Consider the following 24959-nt stretch of genomic DNA (forward strand, 5'->3'; position numbering starts at 1 on the left):
TGCTCTTAGCGCATTACCTGGTGCTTAAGAGATGCTCACTTTTTCTTGTAATGAATGGGTAGCTGACATGTCATAATGCCTAGCCAGTATTCACTAAATTGAATATACATGGTTGGAGGTAAGCCTATAATACTTATATTATTATTATCAGCTACCACTTGTTGCATATTTACCAGATACCAGACATTGTGCCAAGTGCTTTATAAGCATTATGTAATTTAATCCTCTAAACATTCTTAATATCATTCTACAGATGTGAAAAATGGAAGCCTAGAGAGGTGAAGTCTCATGCCAAGAACAAACAGCTTGTACTGACACAGTGATTTGAACCCATGTGTCTAATGCTCAAGTTTGTGTTCTTTAACCATTGCCCTATACTACCTCACAGCCAACAGGCTGCAGGCCCATCCCATCCTAAGACCATTAAAATGTATTGCACATACCCACAGCACCTTAGCCATTCTAGGGGAAGAGTGTTTGGCTACAGAAGCCTGACAAGGAATTGTGGATCTGTTGCTACCAGGACAGAATAACTGGCATGAGCTCTATCAGCCCATCATGGCTCAGTTGCCAGAGCTTTCTAGTGTCTCAAAAGAAATGCTGTCAGAATCTGTAAGTATCTCAGTGCCCTCCTGGCATTGCATAGGACATTAAACACCATGACATAGAGCAAGGCAGATTTCCTGACATTGTTCAGACAAAAACCAGCTTTTTTCCAAAGATTTTGGTTTCTCCTCTAGCGTGTCCTCTGTCTTGCATCCATTTAACTTCCATATTCTCTTCCTCTTTCCAGTTTGTGTGAGTGAGGGAGCTTAAGAATTAGTGAGTCCCTCATTTGTTAATTTGGAAACCAGCTCTCTATTGCTGAATGGGTAAAAATTCTCCCAAAGGAACCTACCCATCTTTTTCCGCCAGTTCTTTCAACTAAAGACAAAAGCAATAGTTAGGGAAGCCCCTTACAGAAATGTCCTCCTCCCTGCCCTCGGACGTGTGTCCAGTGATTTCTGGGATTATAACACAAGGGGATTCCCAGGAACTGACAGCAAACCAACCAATTTGAGGGGACTGGAGTTCTGCTGTGGCGCAGCAGAAATGAATCCAACTAGTATCCATGAGGATGCAGGTTTGATCCCTGGCCTCATTCAGCAGGTTGGGGACCCAGCGTTGCTGTAAGCTGTGGTGTAGGTTGCAGATCTGGCTTGGATCTGGTGGTGCTGTAGCTGTGGCATAGGTCAGCAACTGCAGCTCCAATTTGACCTGTAGCCTAGGAACTTCCATATGCTACCGGTGCCCTAAAAAGGAAAAAAAAAAAATTTGAGGGGACTGCAGCATTCTACTTTCCTCTCAGGCATGTGACTATGAAAAATGCTTGGAGTGAGAGCTCTGTTAGGGAGGATGACCTCCTAAGCTAAGTGCATATTCATTTTCATTTAGAAATTTTCATCGTGCAGCATTGGGAAGCTCGCAACTTCTCTATCACTGATAGAAATGGAGAAAAGTACAAACAGGCATTCATTTCTGGCCAACCTGGTCTCTTATGGTTTGCAAGTTGCTTAAGAAAAAGGAGGGTAGAAATCCCCCCTCCCACCACTGCCCAGTGACTTCCCAAAGTGCTTAATAAGCAGAAGGACAGAAAACATGAAACTATTCCTTGCAATAACATGAAAACTACACAGATAGGCACAGCTTTACCTTTAGGGTATTTTTTCTTACACGTTTAGTATTTACAACAGATCTGAGTTGGAAAAAAAATGAAGAAAGGCAGAGATGGGAAAAGCTTTGCAAAGGAGATTTCAGTATCCACCATAAAGTCGCAAGAAAGAGTCAAGATGAATTAAACTTGTTAAAGAAGAAAGAAGCCAATCAGTCTCTTTTCAGATGATTCCTAAATGGGTTTTTTTTTTTTCTCTAAAGAAAATCAAATCGAGGTTGATGTTTGGGCCACCGTGTATCGCTAAGAAGGCTATTTTTGAAACAAACGTCAGTACAACACAATGTGCCCCCATTATGTAAGCTCTTCAGAACATCATGGACTTGAAACTGTCCACCTGCTTTTAGAAGTTTTGATTTTGAGCTGGATATCTATAACATCGCCACATGGTAATTGTCTCCAGCTCAATTGTGGCTTACAGACCGCAAGTTTTTATGGCTCCCAAATAGTCTGTGTTTTAAGAGGACACTGAAAAACATTTTGTTGCCAGCAGGGCTCTTAGATGTGCTTTAGCCTACCTTTTCATTCACTTTGCACATAAATGTGGAGACAAGCCAGGGACTGAACATTAGAACTGACCATTGGGTAAACCAGGAAACCAAGGCCTGATATAGGACAGGGATGTCAGGAATAGTGGCAGCAATTGTGACAAGGTCACAAAAACCACACAGCTTGGCAGAACTTAGACTATAACTCAGATTTCATGACTCCTGGTCCAGTGCTCTATCGACTGGATCACATTGGCTCCGTTTACTAACCTTGTCAGATTATGGAAAGATAATCCCACCAGCTTTCAGGGGTTTGCAATCTAGTTGGATTATGAGCTTTTCCATCTGAGATACCCATCCTGTTTATCTGTGGCCTCCAGGATAAAGTAATACACATCTCTAGTTATCACTTGGAATATTTGAAAACCCAGGTTTTCTACCCATTGAGAGGAGATAGGGTCTAAGAGAAAAAAAAAAAAAAAACTCAGGACAAGGGCTGGGAGGAAATTGAGGTCCTAATTGACAAAAGAACACTCCTAGTGAGTAGCTGCCATGTTCCTTATGTTCCTAGCACTTAGAACTAAGGACAAAGGTGGGCAGGGGGGATGGGGAATTGCCTTAGGAAAGGCCAGACAAAATACTGCCCAAATTGGTACCTCTGGCTTTGAAGACAGCAGAGAGCTTGGGAATGGAGATGGGGTTGGGAGACAGTTGATTCTGGGTCATATCCCCTGGGCATCCTCAGACTCCTTCACACTCCCAGGACAAATGGCAATTTTATAGATGCTATTCACACTGACGTTTCTCTACCTAGAAGAAATTATCTCTTAGGTTGTCACTATCCTAAGATAGATTCATTTTCCATTAAGAAAGGCAGAAAGTCGATCTGTCCTTCCAGCTAAAAGGCAGGGAAGCAAGGGTACAGTAACAGATGCCAAATATTCTCCTCTGTTCTTCAGGTGATTACACTGGGCTTTGGCAGAAGGGCTGATGGGCTGATAAAAGCACCCCCCTCTTTCAAATGAGGCATATGAACTCCAGAAAGGAGCATTTATGACGCATGGAAGTCTGCCATTCTGAGTAGAGAGGATAGGGAAATATTTCCAACCAAATTTAGTCTCACGAGGCCTCTACCCAGCTCCAGGAACACTCCTTTATCTTCACTTTGTCTTTACCTCTCTCAGCTCCCCAAGGACAAGGAGCCCTTAAGCAACAGATCCAGACTGGGACATCTGTTCCGGATAAAGAAACAAAGAGATCCTGTTGTGACACTTCTTGCTGTTGCACGGATTTAAATAGACCTCATCACTTTCTCCTGATCCAAACAATTGCGGGCAGTAAATATCCCATAGAGTCCAGCCAGTAATGCAGCTTAGGTCCTGTCCTGCAACAGGCAGCAATTACAGTCCTATTGTCTACCTCGATTCTGCCCCACTCCTTTCTCTGCCACATTTAAACTTGCCAAATAAAACGTCTGTCAGTGGCTACTAGAACCTTCTGGTTGATATAGGAATGAGGTGTCAGGTCATGTCTGCCTCTTCTCTCAGATGACATATAATATCTCATGCACTACACGCCAATGCCTTGCTGACCGCCCCCCACCCCCCATGTTCTCCCTCTCACTTTTGGCAAGTGCTCTAAAATGGTGGCTGACAAGCTCCCGCTCACACACAGTCTCCAGGTGGGTTAAAAGTTTTGTACCAGGTCATCAGATGATTAAGCTATAACATAAGCCTTTACACACACACACACACCTGTTTTCAATGACATTTAAACTAAGTGTCATTTCTGTATTAAACCTGTCAGACCATAATATGAGTTTGTTGGGTTTTCAGTTGTATGAAATTTATGACTTTGGCAACCCACCTATGAAAAGGATTATAAATCCCCTTAGGCTAAATCCCCTCCAATAATGCAGTTGCTCTGAGTTTGCCACTGGTGAGTGGAAAAATCAAACCTAATTTGGTGTGTTTACTGAGCCCACACAGCCACTCTTAAGCTGCTTGATTAGAATCCTTTAAGTAGTCAAGATGCAAGCAAAAGCGCTAGCAAACTCTCACCCTGAGCTCTTTCTGTTTGCTGGGGTTTTGTCTATCACCTGGAGCACCCTCACGCCATCTACTTACCCACCTAGGTTTCTGGAAACAGCCTTCTGGCTGCTGTTAGTAGCACAGCCAGAGGCTTGAGAACAAAAGGCCGCTGGACTGGTTCAGAAGACCACAGGTGTGGTACTTCATGAATGAGTCAGCATTTCAGCTGCTTCCTAGCCCCATCAATAATTCTTAACGCTCGCTCCCAACCACAGCTGCCCTTCATAAGGAGCAGAGACCAGGAGCAGGAAAGGAATACCATTTGGGGAGTTGCCATTTTCACCTTTCATCAATGTTGGCCTCCAGAATCTTTAACTTGCCTTGAAAATGACCTTCCCACTCATCTGCATGCTATGGCAGTCCCAGGAGGGCTACCTGGGTATTTTCTGACACTAGTTACCTGCTCCTCCCCATTTCCTCTAAGAAGCATGTTGATTGCCCCCCAAACAATATGCCAGCAGGCCTTGAGCTCTGAAATAACCAACCATCATGAGAGCCATTTCATATGGAGGCAGTAATAGGAGTGGCAGAGGGCAAGGGCTTCTCCAAGGCTGATGATGAGCCAACATGACAGTTCTGCTGCACTGGTCTCAGCAAGTATACAAGAAATGGGAGGAGTTAAGACTCCTACCAAGTTGGCTGTCCTTGAGGCTTGACTAGCAGCTCCCTTTCCCTCTATCAGTTGAGACTTCTTCCACCTGCTTTTTGATTTGTCCTCTTCTGCCCGCATGGCTTTTTTAAGATTCAGCATGGTAATTCTCATTTTGGAGCCACGTCCACATCAATGAGGCTTAAACAAGCACAGATTTGACACTGTTCTTCATTGACAAAGCACCCCCCAAAAAAACAGACAAACTCTGCCATCTTTGAAAAAGCTCCTTAGAAAGAATCAATTTAGTAAAGGTGGAAAAGCCAGGCTGAAGAGAAAAGGAAATTTCCTGAGAGGAGCAGGTTCTTCCCATTGTCTTGGGTTACTTCAAAAGTACTTCCAACTAGGAATGGCTTCCTTTGGGAGTCTGTTCTTTTGCTGCATGTTCTGGGGAACCAGACCAGAAGTCCTACCTTGTCTCATTAGCATTTAGCTGTGTTTATCATCTGGTGGGTGTTTCAGTTAATAGAAGTAGGGTTTTGTCTCCTAAAAGTTGTCAAGATTTTCAAAATCCTTTCTTTACCTGCTTGAAAAATAATCCAATTCCCCTAAATTCAATCCAAAGTGATTTTCTCACACAAATGTCCCTTAGTTCTTTCTTCCAAAACAAAGAAATGGCAGTTTCTCTTAGAGCTATTCATTATTATGACTTCAAAGATCAAAGACTAGTTAAATGGAGTAATTAAATCAAATGAGATCAAATGGAAAATGATACTAGCGGGACATTTGCATGTTCTAAGCAGGAGGTAGAAATATGTTGGCAGGGATAGAAGGTGGCTTTATCTGCGAATTCTCTTGGCATGACAAGGCTCTTTCTAGCTGATTCAGATTCTCTCTGCCAACCCGTTCCCCACTAGCTTTGTGGCCAATTCCATTCTCCTCAGTTGCTTTCATTTCTACCACCAGGTATGGCCCCAGGAAAAAGGGTAAAATATTAAAATTTGTGATCGGCTCCCTCCAGTTAGAAAGGTGGAACTGGTGAATTAGGAGTTAGGTGTAATGAAGGAAGAGCTGAAGCCATACGTAATAATACTGAGGGGAGAAAGTGAAGAACAGAACATTAAAGGAGATTTACTTATCCCACAAACCTACATCAATTATGTCCCAAACCAGGTCCTGTGAATAGACTCTGGGGGTACAAAGGTGCACCATAATTGAGAGAGCAGAACTAGGAAGAAGAGACAGAAAATGAACATTAAGAGAAGTAGGAGGAGAACCCATAGTCTTCAGTATCAAAGAGCCAAGGAAAGGTGGTATATACAGTGCCAAAGGCCAGTGGTTTCATGTGGGCAGTCTAAATTTGGTCACCAAGTGTACGGTTCGAGAAGCAATTTCACTAAATTGGAGGGGATAGGAGTTAGGCCATGGGTGTATAAGGGAAATGCTGTATTAAAATTGAGATAGTAAAGGCATATTTTTTCAAGATAGGCGGTGATAAGAAGTGATATCATATGATTAAGAGTATCAAAAGAAGGTGGAAAAAGTGATTTGTTTCATTTTTGTCAGTAAATAGAATTACCAAAGTAGGAGGAAATTATTAAGCGAATAAGATCTGTCAATGGTTTTCAAATTACAGCAAGCATTAGAATCACCAAGTGGGCCAGCTGAGCCCCCCACCCAAGTTTATTTCATAAACACAGGGTCAGGCCTGAGAATTGGCATTTCTAACAAGTTCCCAGGCCACTCTGCTGCTGTTAGTCTGGGGAATCACACGCTGAGAACCACTGGAATTGATTGAGAATGAAAAAAAAAAATGTAAAAGAATAAGCAGAGCTGTGAACACTGTAAACCAGCTATAATGGAAAAAAATAAAAATCATTACAAAAAAAAAAGAAGAGGTAGAAGGGTATGAGATGCAAGGAATAAGTAGATTAGATATGAGAAAGACTTCACTTTCCATGAGGTGAGAATGACAGAAGGGATGGGTGAAGATATAGCAGAGGAAATGAAAGACATTGAGGTGATGGTGCTCATCTCAAATGGCTTCCATCTTCTGAGTAAAGGAAGAGGCAAGCTTTTCTATAGAGAAGACAGGACTGGTGAGGATTAGGAACTGGGGAAGGTTTGGACTAAGCACCATTCACAGATTTAAAGGAGAATCAACCTTACAGTGATAGATAATGGACTTAATTTTTAAAATGGTGAGTTTGAGACGGTAGTCAGCCTTCAAGGTAGATTTGGTCAGCAGGCTGTTGGCATACTTTCAGCAGCAGATTTTTGTCTGTTTTGTCTGCCTTGCTCATTGCTTCATCCCTAGTGCCAAGAATAGTGCTTGGCACAGAATAGGCACTCAAATGAACCTGAGAGGTGTTGGCTGAGGTTGGTTATTGTATATAAAAGTAATTTATAGTAGAAACCTAGGGAGTTCCCGTCGTGGCGCAGTGGTTAACGAATCCGACTAGGAACCATGAGGTTGCGGGTTCGATCCCTGCCCTTGCTCAGTGGGTTGACGATCCGGCATTGCCGTGACCTGTGGTGTAGGTTGCAGACGCGGCTCAGACCCCGCATTGCTGTGGCTGTGGCGTAGGCTGGCGGCTACAGCTCCGATTAGACCCCTAGCCTGGGAACCTCCCATATGCCGCAGGAGCGGCCCAAGAAATGGCAAAAAGACAAAAAAAAAAAAAAAAAAAAACCTGCAAGTGTCTATGGAGTTATATTATGGCAGTTAAGAGAGTGAGTTCTGGAATCTGAAGACTAAGGTTGTAATCTCAGCCTCTCAGTGCCTCACTTTCTCCTTCTCTAACATGGGAACGATCATGTACCAACCTTATGGTTGCTGTGAGAATTAAACGACATAACATATATTAGCTGCTTAGCACACTGCCTCACACAGAGTAAGCACTAAAACACTGCTAGCTGGCTGTTTCTTACTATAGTTCCCTTTAAGTTAATTAAGGAGTTTTTCTTAACCAGTTTGAGTCACTATCTGTAAATCAAAGTAGTAAAACACCATTTAAATAAAAAAATACCCTGTCTCAGACTTCATCACTCTTCCTCCACCTCTCCCTACTGATACAGATATTGAGGCACAATTCTATTTAACATAAAAAAAAAATAAGATTGGAGTTCTCACTGTGGCTCAGCGGGTTACCAACCCAACTAGCATCCATGAGGATTCGGGTTTGATCCCTGGCCTTGTTCAGTGGGTTAAGGACCTGGTGTTGCCGTGAGCTATGGTGTAGGTTGCAGACTCAACTCGGACCCACCCCCCACCCCCCCACCCCCCCACCCCCGTTGCTGTGGCATAGGCCGGCAGCTACAGCTCTGATTCGACCCCTAGCCTGGGAACTTCCATATGCACAGGTGTGGCCCTAAAAAGCACACACACACACACACGCACACACACACAAAGATCATCAAAATTGCTGTTTTCATTTTATACCTGATATACCATCCAAAAGCCTTTCCTTAGTCAGAAGCATTTTTCTAAATGTGCATTTTAAGGCATGGCTCTAGACTAAAACCTATGACTGACATAAAGGAAATATTGTAGAAGACAAAAGAAATAAGTGCAGATGTTCCCACTGTCTATTTTCATGGGACTAATATAAAAACATTCTCTGCCTTTGCCAGAGCTAATTATGCAGTACACTACTGGCACATCTATTTTATTAATCCAATACATGTGAATGCTATGCTGATATTTATCACTAGAAATGATGGCTTAATGTATAAATTAATGTGTATTCTAATAACTGCTTTACCCTTGTTATTGCCCACGCAAAATTCTTTCATGTTTGCATATATCATAATCAATAATAAACAGCTTATTTTTTAGGCATCTAGAGTTTCTTTAGTTTAGGATCTTTTGCAGTGATAGATACAAAAATAGGAGATTGAGCCCCTGGCTTCTAAGAACCTATGTTTTTATAGACATACTCTCAAACATATAAATCAAGAATAATGACAAACACTCAAGTCCTGTGTTGCACCTCATGGTAGGAAGGGAGGCACATAGAAAAAGTATAGACTATTATGCTTCCCATTAAGAAACAAGAATTTCCAGTCAAGTAAGGGAGATAAGACAAAAGAGCATGAAAATTAAAATGAGAATATAAGAGTTAAACATTGATATGTCACACGGGAGCATGAGTTGAGTTACAAGGTAGAAAATAATTTTAGGAAAAAAAATTGAATCAGTTGCCCTGAGCCAATACACCTCAGAGGATAAAATGTCCTCTCAACTTACAAGCAAGTTAAAATATTTTAGGACCCATTGAATGCTACTTGTCTAACCAAAGCATTGACAATCAGTTGGTTGTAGTGACTTAAGATTTTATATTTCCACCAAAGAGGTATATTAAGTGGTGAGTGACTGACGGAAATACTATCTCTAATAAAAGTCGAAAATGTTTTTTATTTTTTCCAGAGAGCCGATATAGCTGTTGCTCCACTCACTATAACACTGGTCCGTGAAGAAGTCATAGATTTCTCAAAGCCCTTTATGAGCTTGGGCATCTCCATCATGATCAAGAAGCCTCAGAAATCAAAACCAGGCGTATTCTCGTTTCTGGATCCCTTGGCTTATGAAATCTGGATGTGCATCGTCTTCGCTTACATTGGAGTCAGTGTAGTTCTTTTCCTAGTCAGCCGATTCAGCCCTTACGAATGGCACTTGGAAGACAACAATGAAGAACCTCGTGACCCGCAAAGCCCTCCGGATCCTCCAAATGAATTTGGAATATTTAACAGTCTTTGGTTTTCCTTGGGTGCCTTTATGCAGCAAGGATGTGATATTTCTCCAAGGTTTGTTTCCATGTCATACCCAATGCCTCCTTGCATTCTATGACCATGATCCCTTCATGCACATCTGGTCTTCACCCATCTAGTCCAGATTTCTTCCCTTAACATTCCATCTGACAACAAATCATCATCAAACCATTTTGCTTCCTTGTGTCCATGAAGTGAGTGTGTTATTGGTGTTGCTTTGAATGTCCCTCATGCATTTCCATGGTATCATATATTTATACACATTATAGCAAACACTGAACTCTGGAGGAAGGTAACATTGCCAGCTAATACTGATATTATTCAGATAAAGTGGACGTTAAATCTTGATCAGATCAAATAGGCATGGTTTCCTTATTAATTGAGCTAGAACATTTTCTCATTTGTCCAGAGAGTAAGGAAAAATTTAAAAGATAGAACTCTTTAAAACCCTCCTACCTTTGCCTTTCAGTGACCTCCACTTTTCATTTTGCTCCCAGACTGCCTAAAACTATTTCATTTTAGTATCTTGCCCAAGTTTCCTCACTAAAACTCTAAAATTTCTAAAAGAAAACATGGGAAGAAGTCTCTGTGACCTTGGATTGGACAAAGAGTTTTCAGAACACAAAAAGCACAATCCTACTTGATAAACTGGACTTCATCAAAATTCAAAACTTTTGCATTTCAAAATACAGCATTGAGAAAATGAGAAGACAAGCCACAGTGGGAGAAAATGTTAACAATCATACATGTGATAAAAGACTTGTATCCAGAATATATACAGACCTCTTGCAACTCAATAAAGAGAAGATAAACAACGCAATTCTAAAATGGACAAAAGATTCAAATAGACATTTCCCCAAAGAAGATGTACGCATGGTTAATAATCACTTGAAAAGATGCTTGACATTATTAGTCATTAGAGAAACGCAAATTAAAATCACATTGAGACACCTCAACACATCCTCTAGAATAGTTATAATCAAAAAGACAGACAATACCAAATAGTGACAATGGTGTAGAATGACTTTAGCTCTCATCTGTTAGTAGTATGAATGCAAAATGCTACAGCCAAATTGGAAAATGGTCTGACAGTTTCTTATAATTAGACATGCACTTAAGACATGACATAGCAATTCCATTCTTATTTAATACCCAAAAGAAAAGAAAACATATATCCACACAAAGACTTATACACAAATGTTCACAGGAGCTTTATTTTAGCCCAAAAGTGGAAACAACCCAAATGTCCATCGACAGATAAATGGATAAACAAAATGTGGCATATCCATACCACATTTGGAATGGGAAACTATTCAACAACTAGAGGAAAAAAAAAAAAAGACTACCAACACATGCTACCACATAAACTTTGGAAACATGATGCTATATGAAAGAAGCTAGACACAAGAGGGCACGTATCATATGACTCCACTTTTTGAATGCCATGTATTGACTATCCCATATTGTATTATTCCATTTGTCCAGAATAGGCAAATCCACAGAGAAGGAAATCATCTTAATGGTTTCTGGGGCCCTGGAAGGAGCAGATAGGGGTTAATCAGAATCAGGATTAGGGTGAGGCGTGTGAGGCTGAGTAGATCAAGTACAGGGATTAGATCCAGTCTTTATTATAAAAGTTGCTATTTTGTTCATCATGGATATTTTGCATTAATTTTGTATTTTTTTAAAAAATATTGTACAAAAATGCTATTTATCTTGATTAGTGAGATTTTGGCAACCCCCTAAATTTTGTGTGTGGTGCAAATGAGGCCTAGTCCCTAGTCCCATTCCTATCAAGATTAACTACAGATGGGCATGAGGGAACTTTTCAGATGGAAATGTTCTAAAACTAGGTGGTAACAATTGTTGCACAACTCTAAATTTACTAAAATCACTCACACTGGTGAATTTTAGAGTATGCAAATTTTATCTCAGTGAGTCTATTGAAAATATTGAATATGAATGTCCTAGACCTCCCCCACTTAAAGTGTTGACTCACCTAAACAAAAATGGCAGCACACTCGTAATCATAAAATATTGTAAGCAAATGTTACATCTTTATAATCAAAAAAATGTTTACAAAACATTTTTTGTAAACATAAATACAAAATACAAAAAGTTGTAGCTTTGGTAAAGTTGAACATTAATTCAAATACTGAGCAGAGTCAATTATACAAACATATAGGGGTTTTTTTTTTTCACTTAGACTAGAAGTAATCAGAAGGTTGCCTACCATGTTGTTAGAGTGCACTTCATTTTGAGATTATCCACTTAGAGCACAAAACATTTAAAATGAAGTTTTGCTATATAAATCACTGGTAACCATCTTCAGCAGCTTTTTAGTATAGCATGTGTGGGGCAAGTCTCATTTGTCTAAGTCATTATTTTTGCCACCCTCAATCTGCTTGGTCAGAGTCTCCAAATTATTTCACTCCCTGTTCCTTTTGTGCTTAGAATGTGTGTCGTTTTGTGATATCATCTGGGAGTTCATTCTGCTTGTTTCTTTCTTATTTTTTTAAATGTTCATTTCAAGAGAGGAGGATTTCTGAATGATCCTGTAATTGAATGATTTTTACATGGCTGGTAATCTGTGTTGAGACAATGCAAAAGACTTACGAAGGCTGGAGATTTTATTGGTTTCTATAAGTGAATTTTCAAAACTAAATTTGTGATATCCCCACTAGAGTGCTGCATACTACTATGCATACTCAAACAAGACTCTTAAAAGGCCTTTTGTTCTTAGAAGTATTTATGCATATTGCCTCATTAAGTAATAACTTAAAAGATGATGACCTGAAAATGACCAGCTGGAAAGATTCTTTCCTTTCTTTCTTTCTTTTCTTTTTTTTTTCTTGGTAGCAGAATTTAAGCTCTATGGCACTGAAATATATCAAACGCTTTTTCCCCCCAAGATACAGATTTTATTATACTGCACTAGATTCTACCCTGCAGAGCAATGGCTTTCAAATGTTTTGACCATGGCTTTCAGAACAAAACACGTTTTCCATCACAACTCAGTACACATATATGTACATAACGAAAGTTTCACCAGACATTACCCTTCCAGTGTGCCATGCATTATCATATTCTCTATTCTGTTTCATTTTTTTTTTTAAATGCTGGTCGCAACTCAACCCAACACAGCCTATGGAATAATGCTGGTCTAGAGTAACAAGTATTATCCTTACTGTGCTTTTGAGTAATAAATTATTACCTTTATGAGCTTTACATTTCCTTCCATATGAGTTCTCCCTCTTTCAACACTATCTTTTGTGTCCCTCAAAAGAAATTATATCTTTGAGTCTTGATAAAAATGTTATGCTTCTCAGCATATTTATTACATACAAGTAAGGAGGAAACATGTTTCTCCTGGTCTTGAAAGCTCTATTGGTTATATATTTGTGCTCAATTACATAGCAGCAAACCCCACTATAATGTGCTTCTCTATTAACTGATTTAGAAATTCCCGATAATAACATAGTTGAACCCTAAGATTCATGGTTGCCTTTGCTGCAAATGCCAGCATTACACTTTATTTCTGTTTGATAGCCACACTTGGAATGCAAACTCTCCAGGAAGCCTAGAATGTGAGCATGCATTGTACACTCTGACTTTCCTCAAAATGGAAGCAATTCAAGGATTTATGAGACCACAATTTAAAGGAGAAGTGTCAAATATCATAGCAGAAGGAGATGTCAGAGATAAATTAATCCAACCGCTTCCATTTACAGAGGGCAGAGGACAACAACCACCTCTGAGTTCCCACTGCGTCTGGGTACTTTACCTGCATTATCATATGAAATTTAATCCTCAAAACACTACCACAGGGTAGGCATTATACTTATTTTTAAGTCGAAGGTGATGCTCAGGTTAAATAATTTGCCCAGTCACACACAGCTAATGACAATGCCAGTATTCAAACCTAACTCCAGTTTCCAAACCCATGCTCTTTCTACTTCACACTGCTTTTCTTATATCAGAGACAAAGGAACAATACACAAAGAGATAATGTGATGGAACCCAAGGTCATGGAGGCTCTAAGAGCCAGCAGTACAATTATTTCCACCACCACTCACTGCCTCCCACTACCAACCTAAAGGTACACTGTGGGTTCCATTCCTTTCCTTGCACTCATGCACAAGAGCTGTTTTCCTGTCTCTCAACCTCTGATGAAACAGTACCTTTGCCCTGGCTGTTAAAGAAGGTAGGCAGGGAGCATTTTAAAATGCCCCAGAACATGTGTTCACTCAAAGTAAAAGACTGGGAAATCAGCAATGAGACATCATGATGAAAACAGAGCAAGGCTCCCTTTCCATCAAAGAAAGCTATTAACAGTAACCTAGAAGCTTAAAGAGTCCATGCCAATAGTAGGTCTGATATTTTCAACTACCCCAGTTTTTCAGAGTGACAATTCAGGGGGAGACTGAGTCACTGATAGAGTAAGCAATATAATAAGCTGAGGTTATATCCATACACAAACTAATTGGGGGGGGGGGGGAGAGTCAGGGGAGTCAGGAGGAAGTATAAGGAGATTGCATTCAACCGTCTTCCCCCTGATTGGGGGATGGGAAGATAGCCAGTGGGTGTAGCCAGATGGAGGGAGCATAGTGGTTAAGTACGTGGGTGCTGGAGTTAGTCTCACCAGATTCACAATCTGCTTAGCTGTTGTGTAACGTGGGGCAAGTTACTAAATCTTGCTAAAAAGCCTCAATTCCTCATCTGTAAAGGACAGTGCTGGGCATAAGAGTAGGTTTTCAACACGTGTCAGCTATTATCATTTTTAAACTGGCTGCTCTTAACCATCCTGGCTTCACAAATACTAATAGTTAATATTGCATTTGCATGTGAGCTCCTAATACTCCTTCAGAATACAGTTGAAATTTTAGTCAGTGCCAAATAGCTGATTTCGGATGAGAAATAACTAGCAACATTCCTTCTGGAAACCATAAAGCACTTTCCTTAAAGATTACACCACTTGCAAATATTTTGATTGTATTATTCCACAGTGTCTTACTGATATTGACAGGTGGTTGTCATTTTTTTTTAATCTGAAATTTATGTCCTTCATAAAATGTTGATAGAACTGCTAAGCAGCCGAGTCCAAGTCCTTCCAGACAAATGCTCCCCCTGCTGACTTTCTCTTGGAGCTGCATGAACAGCTGAGGTCTAGCCATGTTTAAGACGTGAGAGGGAATTACAACAGAAAAAAAAAAATGTAAAGAACAGACTAACTTGAACTTAATTACTGTGTACAGACTATTCCAAGGGCATTATTCTCCAGTTAAGCTTTCAAGATATCAAATATTTTGGAGAAGCAGGCAGGGGATCTGTCCAGGTTAGTTAACAGATAGATTCCCCTTTAAAATGGAAAGTATGTGCAAAAAAATAAAATATACCAAGGGTAAAAAAATGAATGGGATCAAAGACAACAGGGGTTGGGGGCCCTATTTAAAGCAATATCCTTTCCTTTGCTGATGTATGACCAGTATCTTCATCCTACTACAAATTCACTTCAAAGCAGTAGTGATGTGGTAATAAATTAATTGTAATAGCAGGATTTTTATTACAACTATTTCATGACTTTCCTGGCTGAAAGCCATATTTTTCAGTCTTTAAGAGACAGTTTGTTATTCCCCATCAAAGAAGACTGTAAGAGCCAAAGATTGATTCTGTACATTAAAAAAAAAAAATCTGTCATAGACTTAGCACTGAATGGAGTGTGGAAATGATGTATACTTTGGAAGAAAGAGGAGGAAAAATAGAAATGATAAAGTGTTTGTGCAAAAGAGAAGTGGTTTGCAGTTCCAGCTCATCTTATGAACCTAGTAAAGTTCAGGTTTCAAAATTTACTTACAGGATGAAGGTGACAGTACATAGCCCACTTTTATTATCATTTCAGAGGCCATGAAATACATTTTATTATTAACTCAGAAACTCTAATTTCTTATGACTGCAGAAAACATGATACTATATATTATTTTGCAATGCTTTGTGTCTGTTTTTCTCTTGCTCCTAATTTACTTTCATTAACGTCATGTCTCCTCTTATATTTCTTCAAAAGGTATGATATGTTCCTCTAATGCATTTTTATAAATACTAAATGTGCAGCATTTTACAGCCATTTCATTATGCTAACCTCAAAATCTTTCTTGTGCAACAAAACTACTTGAAATGAATGTTAAACATTTTTGAAGCTGCATTAATGGAAAGAAAGATACTGCAAAATGACAGGTCTTTCTAACTCAACTATAAAGTCTTATCTTGTTTTAATGGAGCCTTTTAAAAATGCGATGGGGCTGACCCATCGGTCACTTTTTGTAGAGCCTCCATGTGAAATGTGGGTTTAAATAGCTATAGTTTCACTAATGAGAATAGGGAGATGTGAAAATTCCTATAGAACTTCTTCCCTATGAGTTCCACTACACATTTTCTCAATGAAAGGGTTTATGCATCCATACTATACAAGGGAAGAAATGGTAGAAATTCCACTAAGACTCCTGTCAGAGCTACTACTGTGTTCAGGGGAGAATGTTGAATGCAAGATTGTGCATTCAGGAGTTCCCTTCAAGGCTCAGCAGTAACAAGCCCGACTAGTATCCATGAGGATGTGTGTTCCATCCCTGGCCTCACTCAGTGGGTTAAGGGTGCAGCATTGCCATGATCTCTGGTGTAGTTCGAAGGCACAGCTCAGATCTGGCATTGCTGTGGCCGTGGCATAGGCTGGCAGCTGTAGCTCCAATTCAACCCCTAGCCTGGGAACTTCCATATGCCACCACAGGTGTGGTCCTTAAAAAAAAAAAGATTGTGCACTCAACACTGATTCCAAGAAGCTCCTTTTTCCATCTATGCTGATGCTTATGGATACTATTTCCCCATTTCTATGTGGATATTCACCAAAATCCTCCATGATTATCAGTCTATCATGATATTAACCACGTAATTTACAAAATCAATAGCCATGTGGACAAGAAGCCATGAAAATGACCATTTTGCTTTTAAGTTTATTTTCAGTCATGTCAACAGCCAATTTCAGCTGAGTCCTATAGATCAACCACAGGACTGTCTGCATCAGCTATTAAGACAGCCAAAATGACCAGATTATGATGTGCAGGCTTGATTTTAGATCACATAGACACAGTCATAGTCCATTAGCCTCAATAGAATGGCACAAGGGTAATTTCCATAAATTACTGTGTTGTTTTCCACATTTCAAGTAGACAATACATAAACTACCATTAGTATTCACAGCAGAAGACTACACCCTTTTCCATACCAAACCATGATTCTGGAAATACTCCCAAATCAGTTTTTCCCTTGGTCTCAGTAAAACCCTATCATCCCAAATAAGGATGACATTCACAGTTCCATTCCAAATGAATAAAAGATAATAAACAATAATTACCCAAACGCATTTGCTTTTCCTACAACTATATTTCTCAGTGTTTGTAGGAAAATTCCTCCTTTAATTTATGCATGATTCTGGATTTTCTTATACAAAGTATGAGTACTTTATACTACAAAAATATGAGCATGTCTTTACTATTGTGCAAGTATAGATGATTTATTTCGTATTTTTCCTTTCTGTACCTCAGTTTCTTTATCTGTAGAATGCCTCCCTTTTCTTATCTGTAAACTATTACCGAAGCATGGGGTAGAAGATTAAAAGAAGTGACACATGTAAACAATTAGAAGAGTCTGGCACACAGGGGAGTGCTCCTTAAATGTTAGCAATTATTATCATTTTTATTACACTATTACTACGAATTCTACTTTGAGCATTCATCTTTTATACAGTAAAAGAGGATGCAGTGTCAGACCAGCCCAGCATAAATGAAATGTATACGGCAACAATGGGGAAAGACTATGAAAGGTTCAAATTCATAATTGAAATAGTCTGTATACTTTTAGCATTCAGAAATATGACACCTTCTTTTTGACTCATCCAGATGTCTTTACCTCTTCTGACTAAAAGGGAAATGTTCGTAGGTGAATGAGAGGATAAGTATTAGCTAGGGAAAATCTGTGGCAAAGCATATTTGCACATCTGAAAAGCTAAAAGTGATTATGTTCAGAAATAAATAAGGATCATTTAAGCATTCTGGGCCCAACAGGAATTACATGCTTTAAAAATGCAAGTAGTTTTGTTACAATTAATCAATAAAGAATATTATGGCTCAAAACACCTGCCAAAATTAGTTGATTAGAGTGTAAAACCTAAAATAACTGAATTTTCCACAGCCTAAAAAAGGTTATTTAAGGACACAAGAATTTAAATTTGCTTTAAAGTGGTAAAATGTGAGTACAGACAGAGAAGAGCTTGACTTGCCAGCTTTCAGCCCAGAACTGCCCTCTTCCCACAGAGCCTGGAGATGAGCCAGGCTCCTACGCTTATTCTTGACTCTATGACAGAGTGGGTTCTTTTGCTGGGAGCTTTTCTGGGCATGAGAGAACACAGCTTAACCAGGATACAGCTCCACCACAGAACAGAACTATCCTAAGTATAATGTGGCAATGTTTTTACAAAACCTAGGGACCAGATTTCATTTCTGCAGACAGAGCCAGCCTTCAGCAGCATTGCCAAGGGGATGAGGTTTCCCCTAACCCATCACTGAGCATTCAGTGACCTCACATTGCCCCTAACTTCCCACAAACCCCTTCCCTGAATAGCACTCACGAGGCAGGACCATGATTTCCAACCTTACTTGTACAAGAGCTTTACAAAAATGCTTCTGCTTAGGTCCAACCCCCAGAGATTTTGATTGGATTGGTCTAGGGTGGAGCCTAGGATTTTTTTTTTTTTTTTTTTTGGTTGTTTTATTTTGTGTCAAATTCCCCACATGGTATTGATGTGCAGGCTGAGTTGAGAATCACCAATGGAGAAGAATAATATTTCTCAGTTTGTTCTACAGACCACTGCAATCACCAGTGAGGCTTAAGAAGTATAAATTTTTGAGCCCTCAGATACTCTGAATCTGCATTTTAAAAAATACCCCAAGTATTGCCAATGCAGAGTTATGTTTCAGGACAAAAGTTTCCCTTATTAAAACTTCCTCATCTTTGGGAGTTCCCGTTGTGGCACAGCGGAAATGAATCCGACTAGGAACCATGAGGTTGTGGGTTCGATCCCTGGCCTTGCTCAGTGGGTTAAGGATCCGGCATTACCGTGAGCTGGTGTTGCTGTGGCTCTGGTGCAGACCGGCGGCTACAGCTCCAATTGGACCCCTAGCCTGGGAACCTCCAGATGCCTTGGGAAGCAGCCCTAGAAAAGGTAAAAAGACAAAAAAATAAATTAAATAAATAAATAAACTTCCTCATCTTCTGTCCCATTCTCCACTGATTTGGATAGATGAATCCAGGGTAATATGGTAATGGGTGCTTTTGAAGTGAAGTGTTACATTCTGACCAAGCCTCCTGAAAAAAACGCAGTGAATAATTCCAACAGTAGAATTTCTATAGCAGACTAGGGAAGACGGCTCTGTTTTGGTTATTTTGGCGGGCAAGGTAGGGTACAGAAGAGACAAAACTTTTAGTGCTTCTCAAATCCTATTACACAAGTAGTTTCCTACTTCACACGGGGCCTGTCTTAGGTGCTAAGTCTCAGTCCGTAAAAGGAAAGAGTTTCAATCCCCACTAATCATTTATAGGAAGACAATTAATAGCTATTATCTTCTGGGCCCTTGCCTTATGGATGACCAATAGCACGGAATGGCAATGTCTATATTAAATTTATTAAACGCAGTCAATAGTGCTCATTTATTAGCACCTACCCTTTTCTCTTCAAAATATGTAAAGGTTTTTGACTCTGTGTTTCTCCCATGACATCACCCTACATCAGTGTCCTTCAAAGTTGACTGCACCCTATAATCACCTGGAGAGATTTTTTTAAAAATATATGTCTGGGTCCCACCTCTTGGGTTCTGATTTCATTGATCTTGGCTGGCCTCAGCATGAGAGTTTTTTGTTGTTGTTGTTGTTATGTTTTGTTTTTAAGATCCAAGGTGTTTTTAATGTACAGGCAAGGCTGGGAACCACTTGACTTCAAGGAAACAGAGCAGTCTTCCACAGGTGCCAGCCAGGCTCATAGGAAGCAACTAGGATGAGTACATCTAAGCAGGGGCTGGTACAAAGAAGATATTTTTTCCTGTGATTAAATAAACAGTCTTGCTTTGAAACTTGTATAGGCCTGAAGAAGATCATGCATGCACCATTATCACATGACATCTCAACATGGAATGACATCTCAATATGTTGCTGTTAACATGTTACTTCTATTTGACATGTTAATTCCCCAACATCATTGACCTCCCTCTTTCATCAGCTACACTGAACCCATTCCTCTTTCCAAAAATAAAGATGACGATTTCTTCAACTGAAATCTGACCCCTCTGGGTCTGGATTGGTCTTTGTTTTCTTTTGCAGATCGCTCTCCGGACGCATTGTTGGAGGGGTTTGGTGGTTCTTCACCCTGATCATAATTTCTTCCTATACTGCCAATCTTGCTGCTTTCCTGACTGTGGAGAGGATGGTTTCTCCCATAGAGAGTGCTGAAGACTTAGCTAAGCAGACTGAAATTGCATATGGGACCCTGGACTCCGGCTCAACAAAAGAATTTTTCAGAGTAAGTGCTTTACAGTTAATTGGGCCTGCTGGTTTCCATCATCTGCTCACAAAGGCAAACTGACAGTGTTTTAAGGGAGGGTTGGGAAAGGGTGGGAATGTTGTCAAAGCAGAGCATCTTAAATACAGTATTTCCTCGGTGACCTGATTCACAGTCCTTTAGAACTAAGACTCATACACAACATCACAAGGGGCAGGTCAAGAGCGCTAAGTTTGAACACATAGGTTTGAATCCCAACCCAAACAAAGTGATTGTTTGTCGTTGGGCAAGTCATTTAATTTCTGTTGGCCTTGGTCCCCTTACTTGAAGAATGAGGGAACTAAACTCCTTTTTGGCTTTTACAAAAGCAGTGATTTTATGTATAAGCAACTCACAGAAGTCAGGTAACTGACTCTAAGAATCTGAGGAGTGATGGACTTTAAAATTACATATTCTATTTTAGACATTGGTTTTCTATTGAAATGTATTACAGTTGTTTCAAGTATTCATGTACGTGCTGATAATTCAATTAATTGTTTTAATTTCTTGAGTAGATTTCTTTCCCCCTCTCTACCCCCACATTGGCCAAATCTTAGTGGGAAAATAGCAATCTGTTCACTAGCAGAAGTTAGTCAAGCATAAACACTGTCAAGGAGAGAGATGAAAGGAGATTGAAGTAGAACATAAAAGGATAATATGATGGACAAACTACTTTTGCATAAAGTCTCAAGATCTTTGCTCTATAGCAACTAGTCTATAAAAAAGGCTACCAATGGAATGTTTAAGAACCCAACCGTATTTTCAGTTGCCCCAACCAGGAAAATATGGTGGTTTCAGTGAGAAAATGGATGCATTCTATACATACCATTGCCTGCTACTCTAACCCATGTAACTGGTTGTAGAAATGATCCAGAAGTCACTTGTGTAGTAGGTAGAGAAGAAAACTTTAGCCATCCACTCCAACCAGTAATCAAATTATTGGATGGCAGGTATAATTACTGATTTTCCTCAAAGATTCACAGTAAACAAATATTGGTTCTAATCAGCCTGTTTTAAGAAATCATTAAAACTCACGGATATCATGGTTGATATTTTTCAACATTTTTTTGGTCTTTTTGTCTTTTTAGGGCCGCACCCACGGCACATGGAGGGTCCAAGGCTAGGGGTCTAATCGGAGCTGAAGCTGCCGGTCTTCACCACAGCAACGCCAGATCCAAGCCATGTCTGTGATCTACACCACAGCTCATGGCAATGCCGGATCCTTAACCCACTGAGCAAGGCCAGGGATTGAACCCACAACCTCATGGTTCCTAGTCCGATTCATTTCCACTGCACCACAAGGGGAACTCCTATTTCAACATTCTTATCATGGGATTTGTCCAATTGTTTCATGGGACACCAGGAGGAGTGTGTTTCTTGAAATTATAGTAATAGCTGAAAAAGGTTGGTCCTGAGACCCTTTCAAGAATTCTCATTAGCTCAGGATTTCCTTAACTCACCTCTACCACTGTTTGTTGGGAAGTTTATAATCCCCAACCAGTGAAAGGGACCCAGTCTTAGAAGAATCAAAATGATATGAAGATCCTCTGGAACTGACCTGGCCTTGACCCTCACTATGATGACAGTTCCAGAAGCTTATCTGGGACTAATCCCCTGCCCTCATGAAATCACTTACACATTTCAAGGCAGTAAGCCAGGGATTTCCATCTGCTGGGTAGTCAGCACATAATCAGCTCCATGGAAATTTGGTTTGGTATCCACCTTCAGCAAAGCTGATGTTGGCCATCCCAAAAGGCATCAAGTTGCTGTAAGAAGTAATTGACCACTTAAGCTATCAAGACACAAGATTGGACCCTCCAGTAAGGGTTACTTGTTCCACTGGAAAGTATTTCTCCTTCAACAACAATTAGAAATTAGGAAGGTGTGCGTTAAATGGTAATCAATAGGTGGCATCAATTCCCATTAAGCTTTCAAAGGCCATTCATCCATATTGCAGGCAAAAGAGGCTCTCTGGGAAGATTTATTAGCACGAAGGCTTGAAACTGTGACCAAATAGTCATTGTCCCCATGCCCAGACCCCATCCCCCACACATTTTGTGTCTTTCTTAAAAACTAGGAAAGCATCTATCTACTAATCCATTCGATGAGGGTTTCATTAAAGAGCATCTTATTACCAGAGCCAATTTGAATCAACATTCAATTCTGAGCAAAGCTATTGCCACATTCTAATTGGTTTGCAGTTTCTAGTGCTCACCAATTCCTCCTGAACTTTACAGCCAATGAGTAATTCGTATGGAAATGGAGCTGTTTTGAAAATCTGATTAGAAAAGGAGCTGGATAATTCTAGGTATAAAAAGTACTAATCATTTTCTAATTCCCACGTGCCACTTTTCTTTTTCCTCAATTGGTTGCCAGTGACAGCATTAAGGACTCTGTGGGGAAGTTCTTTAGGACAGCACACACAAAAGTTGATGATCCAAGAGTGGAACTGAGCAGTATAGGACAACCAGCTCTTAGCCTGCCTGTGCTGAACATGTTATGTAAACCTAACAAAGGGAATGCTTTCTATTCATATACCAGAGGGGGGCCCAACCAATTGTTCTCCAAGCCATTTGTCTTCTCAATGTCCTTTACTCTACCCCTCCTTGAACCACATAAATCAGAGAAGGCCGACAGCAAAAATAGATCTTCTCCTATGCAGGGACTTAACTGCCATAGCATGTCACTTTCTCCTCAACACTCCATGATCTCAAAGCAATTTTAAGAACAGTAACTCCACATACAAAGAATAGTGAGGACCCCTGACAGCCTGCCTTCTGAACTTGAGAGGATAAAACAAGATCACATGCAACATTTACAAACATAACATGAGCTCCTTTCTTCCATTCTCACTCCGTATTAAAACCACAGGGACTAAAGAGTAATACCATAAAACAGCCTGGGGCCAGCCCTCTAGTTCTTCCACTAAGAGACAAATAAATAAAATAAAATTCCTTTCTAATTGCCCTGCAGACATTTTTTCCTGTCCTGGGTAAGCCTGCAATTAAAATGATGATGTCTTTAAATGATTCTTTTGTTTCTCTCATTTTCTGAGCTATCCTTAGCTGTTATCTTAACAATCAACATAAAATCACAGGGACCTGTTCCTTAAGGAAAGGCAGGGAGGGACTGAGCAAGAATGCATGCAGCTAGAAGAGACATCTGAAATATTACCATCAACCTTCTTGACTTGAAAACTGATTTCCTTAGACAGAAGCTCCAAAACTAAATGTCCCAACCAGAGGAGGATGCACCCTTGCTAAAAAACAAGTTGACAGCTTCATTGTCATTGCCCAGAGAAACGCCACTATGATATGGAAAACTGCACCGAAATGATCATTCTCCACCAGGTTTTGAAAATTTAACCTGAGACAGATTCATGTTTAAAAAGTGTCACTGGGAGAAAAAGCAATTCCAAATTTCTCTCTGCCCTCAGACTCCTAGAAATATTAGAAGTCAACTACAATGCTTGATTTCTTTTCCAGACACTTGGCTATATGCCCACTGAACATAGTTCAGGGGATAAAAGGAGATTGCTTTTTTAAATGAAATGTTAATGCTAATTTAAAATGCTTTAGGAAAATAAAATTTTTTTGTCTTTGTGTCTTTTTAGAGCTGTACCCGTGGCATATGGAGGTTCCCAATCTTGGGTCCAAATGGAGCTGTAGCCACCAGCCTATGCCACAGCAACTCAGGATCTGAGCTGCATCTGTAACCTACATCACAGCTCACAGCAATGCCAGATCCTTAACCCACTGAGTGAGGCCAGGGGTCAAACCCGAGGCCTCGCGGATGCTAGTCAGGTTCATTAACCACTGAGCCACAATGGGAACTCCAAGAAAATATATATTAATGGAAAGGAGTGGGAAGAAACTGACTTGCTCCAGTGCCCCAGGCAGGACAGAGATTTGAACTTCATCTAGAGGCCACTGAGGGAACTGCCCTGTCTTCTGAGTTGCAGACACTGTAAGCCCCACAGAGCACAGTTGAACTGCTCATGGATAATGTTTTGTCTCAATATTAGACTCTGTCACTCTTGTCAGTGGTCACTTCATCTTTTAATTTTTTTAAAATGTAGGCAGCAAAAAGAAGAACGCTACCAAATTGATTTGGGAAGTAGTCCTTCTAAGGGTATTTGTGTTCCGCTTCTATGTTCTCTCTCTCTCTCTCTCTCTCTCTCTCTCTCTCTCTCACACACACACACACACACACATGCACGCACGCACATGCACACTCACTTGCATGCATGCGTTTTCAATTGGAGTCCACATTTCAACAGTTACTGGTTAAATACAGGGTTTTTGAAGTATATGGGGAAAGAAGAACAATCTCTCCACAAATGTACCTATGCTGAGTATGTTGACATTTGGACATGATCAAGAAAATGAACCACTGGAGTTCCCACTGTGGCTCAGTGGGTTAAGGACCCAACATTGCCTCTGTGAGGATGCAGGTTTGATATCTGGCCTCACTCAGTGGGTTAAGGATCCAGTGTTACTGCAAGCCTTGGTGTGGGCCGCAAATGCATCTCAGATCTGGCATTGCTGTGGCTGTGGTGTAGGCCGGCAGCTGTAGCTCTGATTTGACCCCTAGCCTGGGAACTTCCATATGCCGCAGGCGCAGTCCTAAAACGAAGGAAGGAAGGAAGGAAGGAAGGAAGGAAGGAAGGAAGGAA

The 24959-nt window shown here is 40.2% G+C and overlaps 1 protein-coding gene across 2 annotated transcripts in view; it reads left to right on the forward strand.

Annotated features, from left to right (window-relative positions):
* Window positions 1-24959, forward strand: part of GRIA3 (glutamate ionotropic receptor AMPA type subunit 3) — a 283047-nt gene that overhangs the window by 201617 nt on the left and 56471 nt on the right. For both annotated transcript variants that reach the window (XM_047764735.1, XM_047764736.1), the window contains 2 exons: window positions 9308-9684; window positions 20068-20266. In XM_047764735.1, the coding sequence (XP_047620691.1) occupies window positions 9308-9684; window positions 20068-20266 (576 nt within the window). The remainder of the gene's footprint in view (window positions 1-9307; window positions 9685-20067; window positions 20267-24959) is intronic.

This window comes from Phacochoerus africanus, chromosome X, assembly GCF_016906955.1.
Source record: "Phacochoerus africanus isolate WHEZ1 chromosome X, ROS_Pafr_v1, whole genome shotgun sequence".
Classification (NCBI taxonomy): Eukaryota; Metazoa; Chordata; class Mammalia; order Artiodactyla; family Suidae; genus Phacochoerus; species Phacochoerus africanus.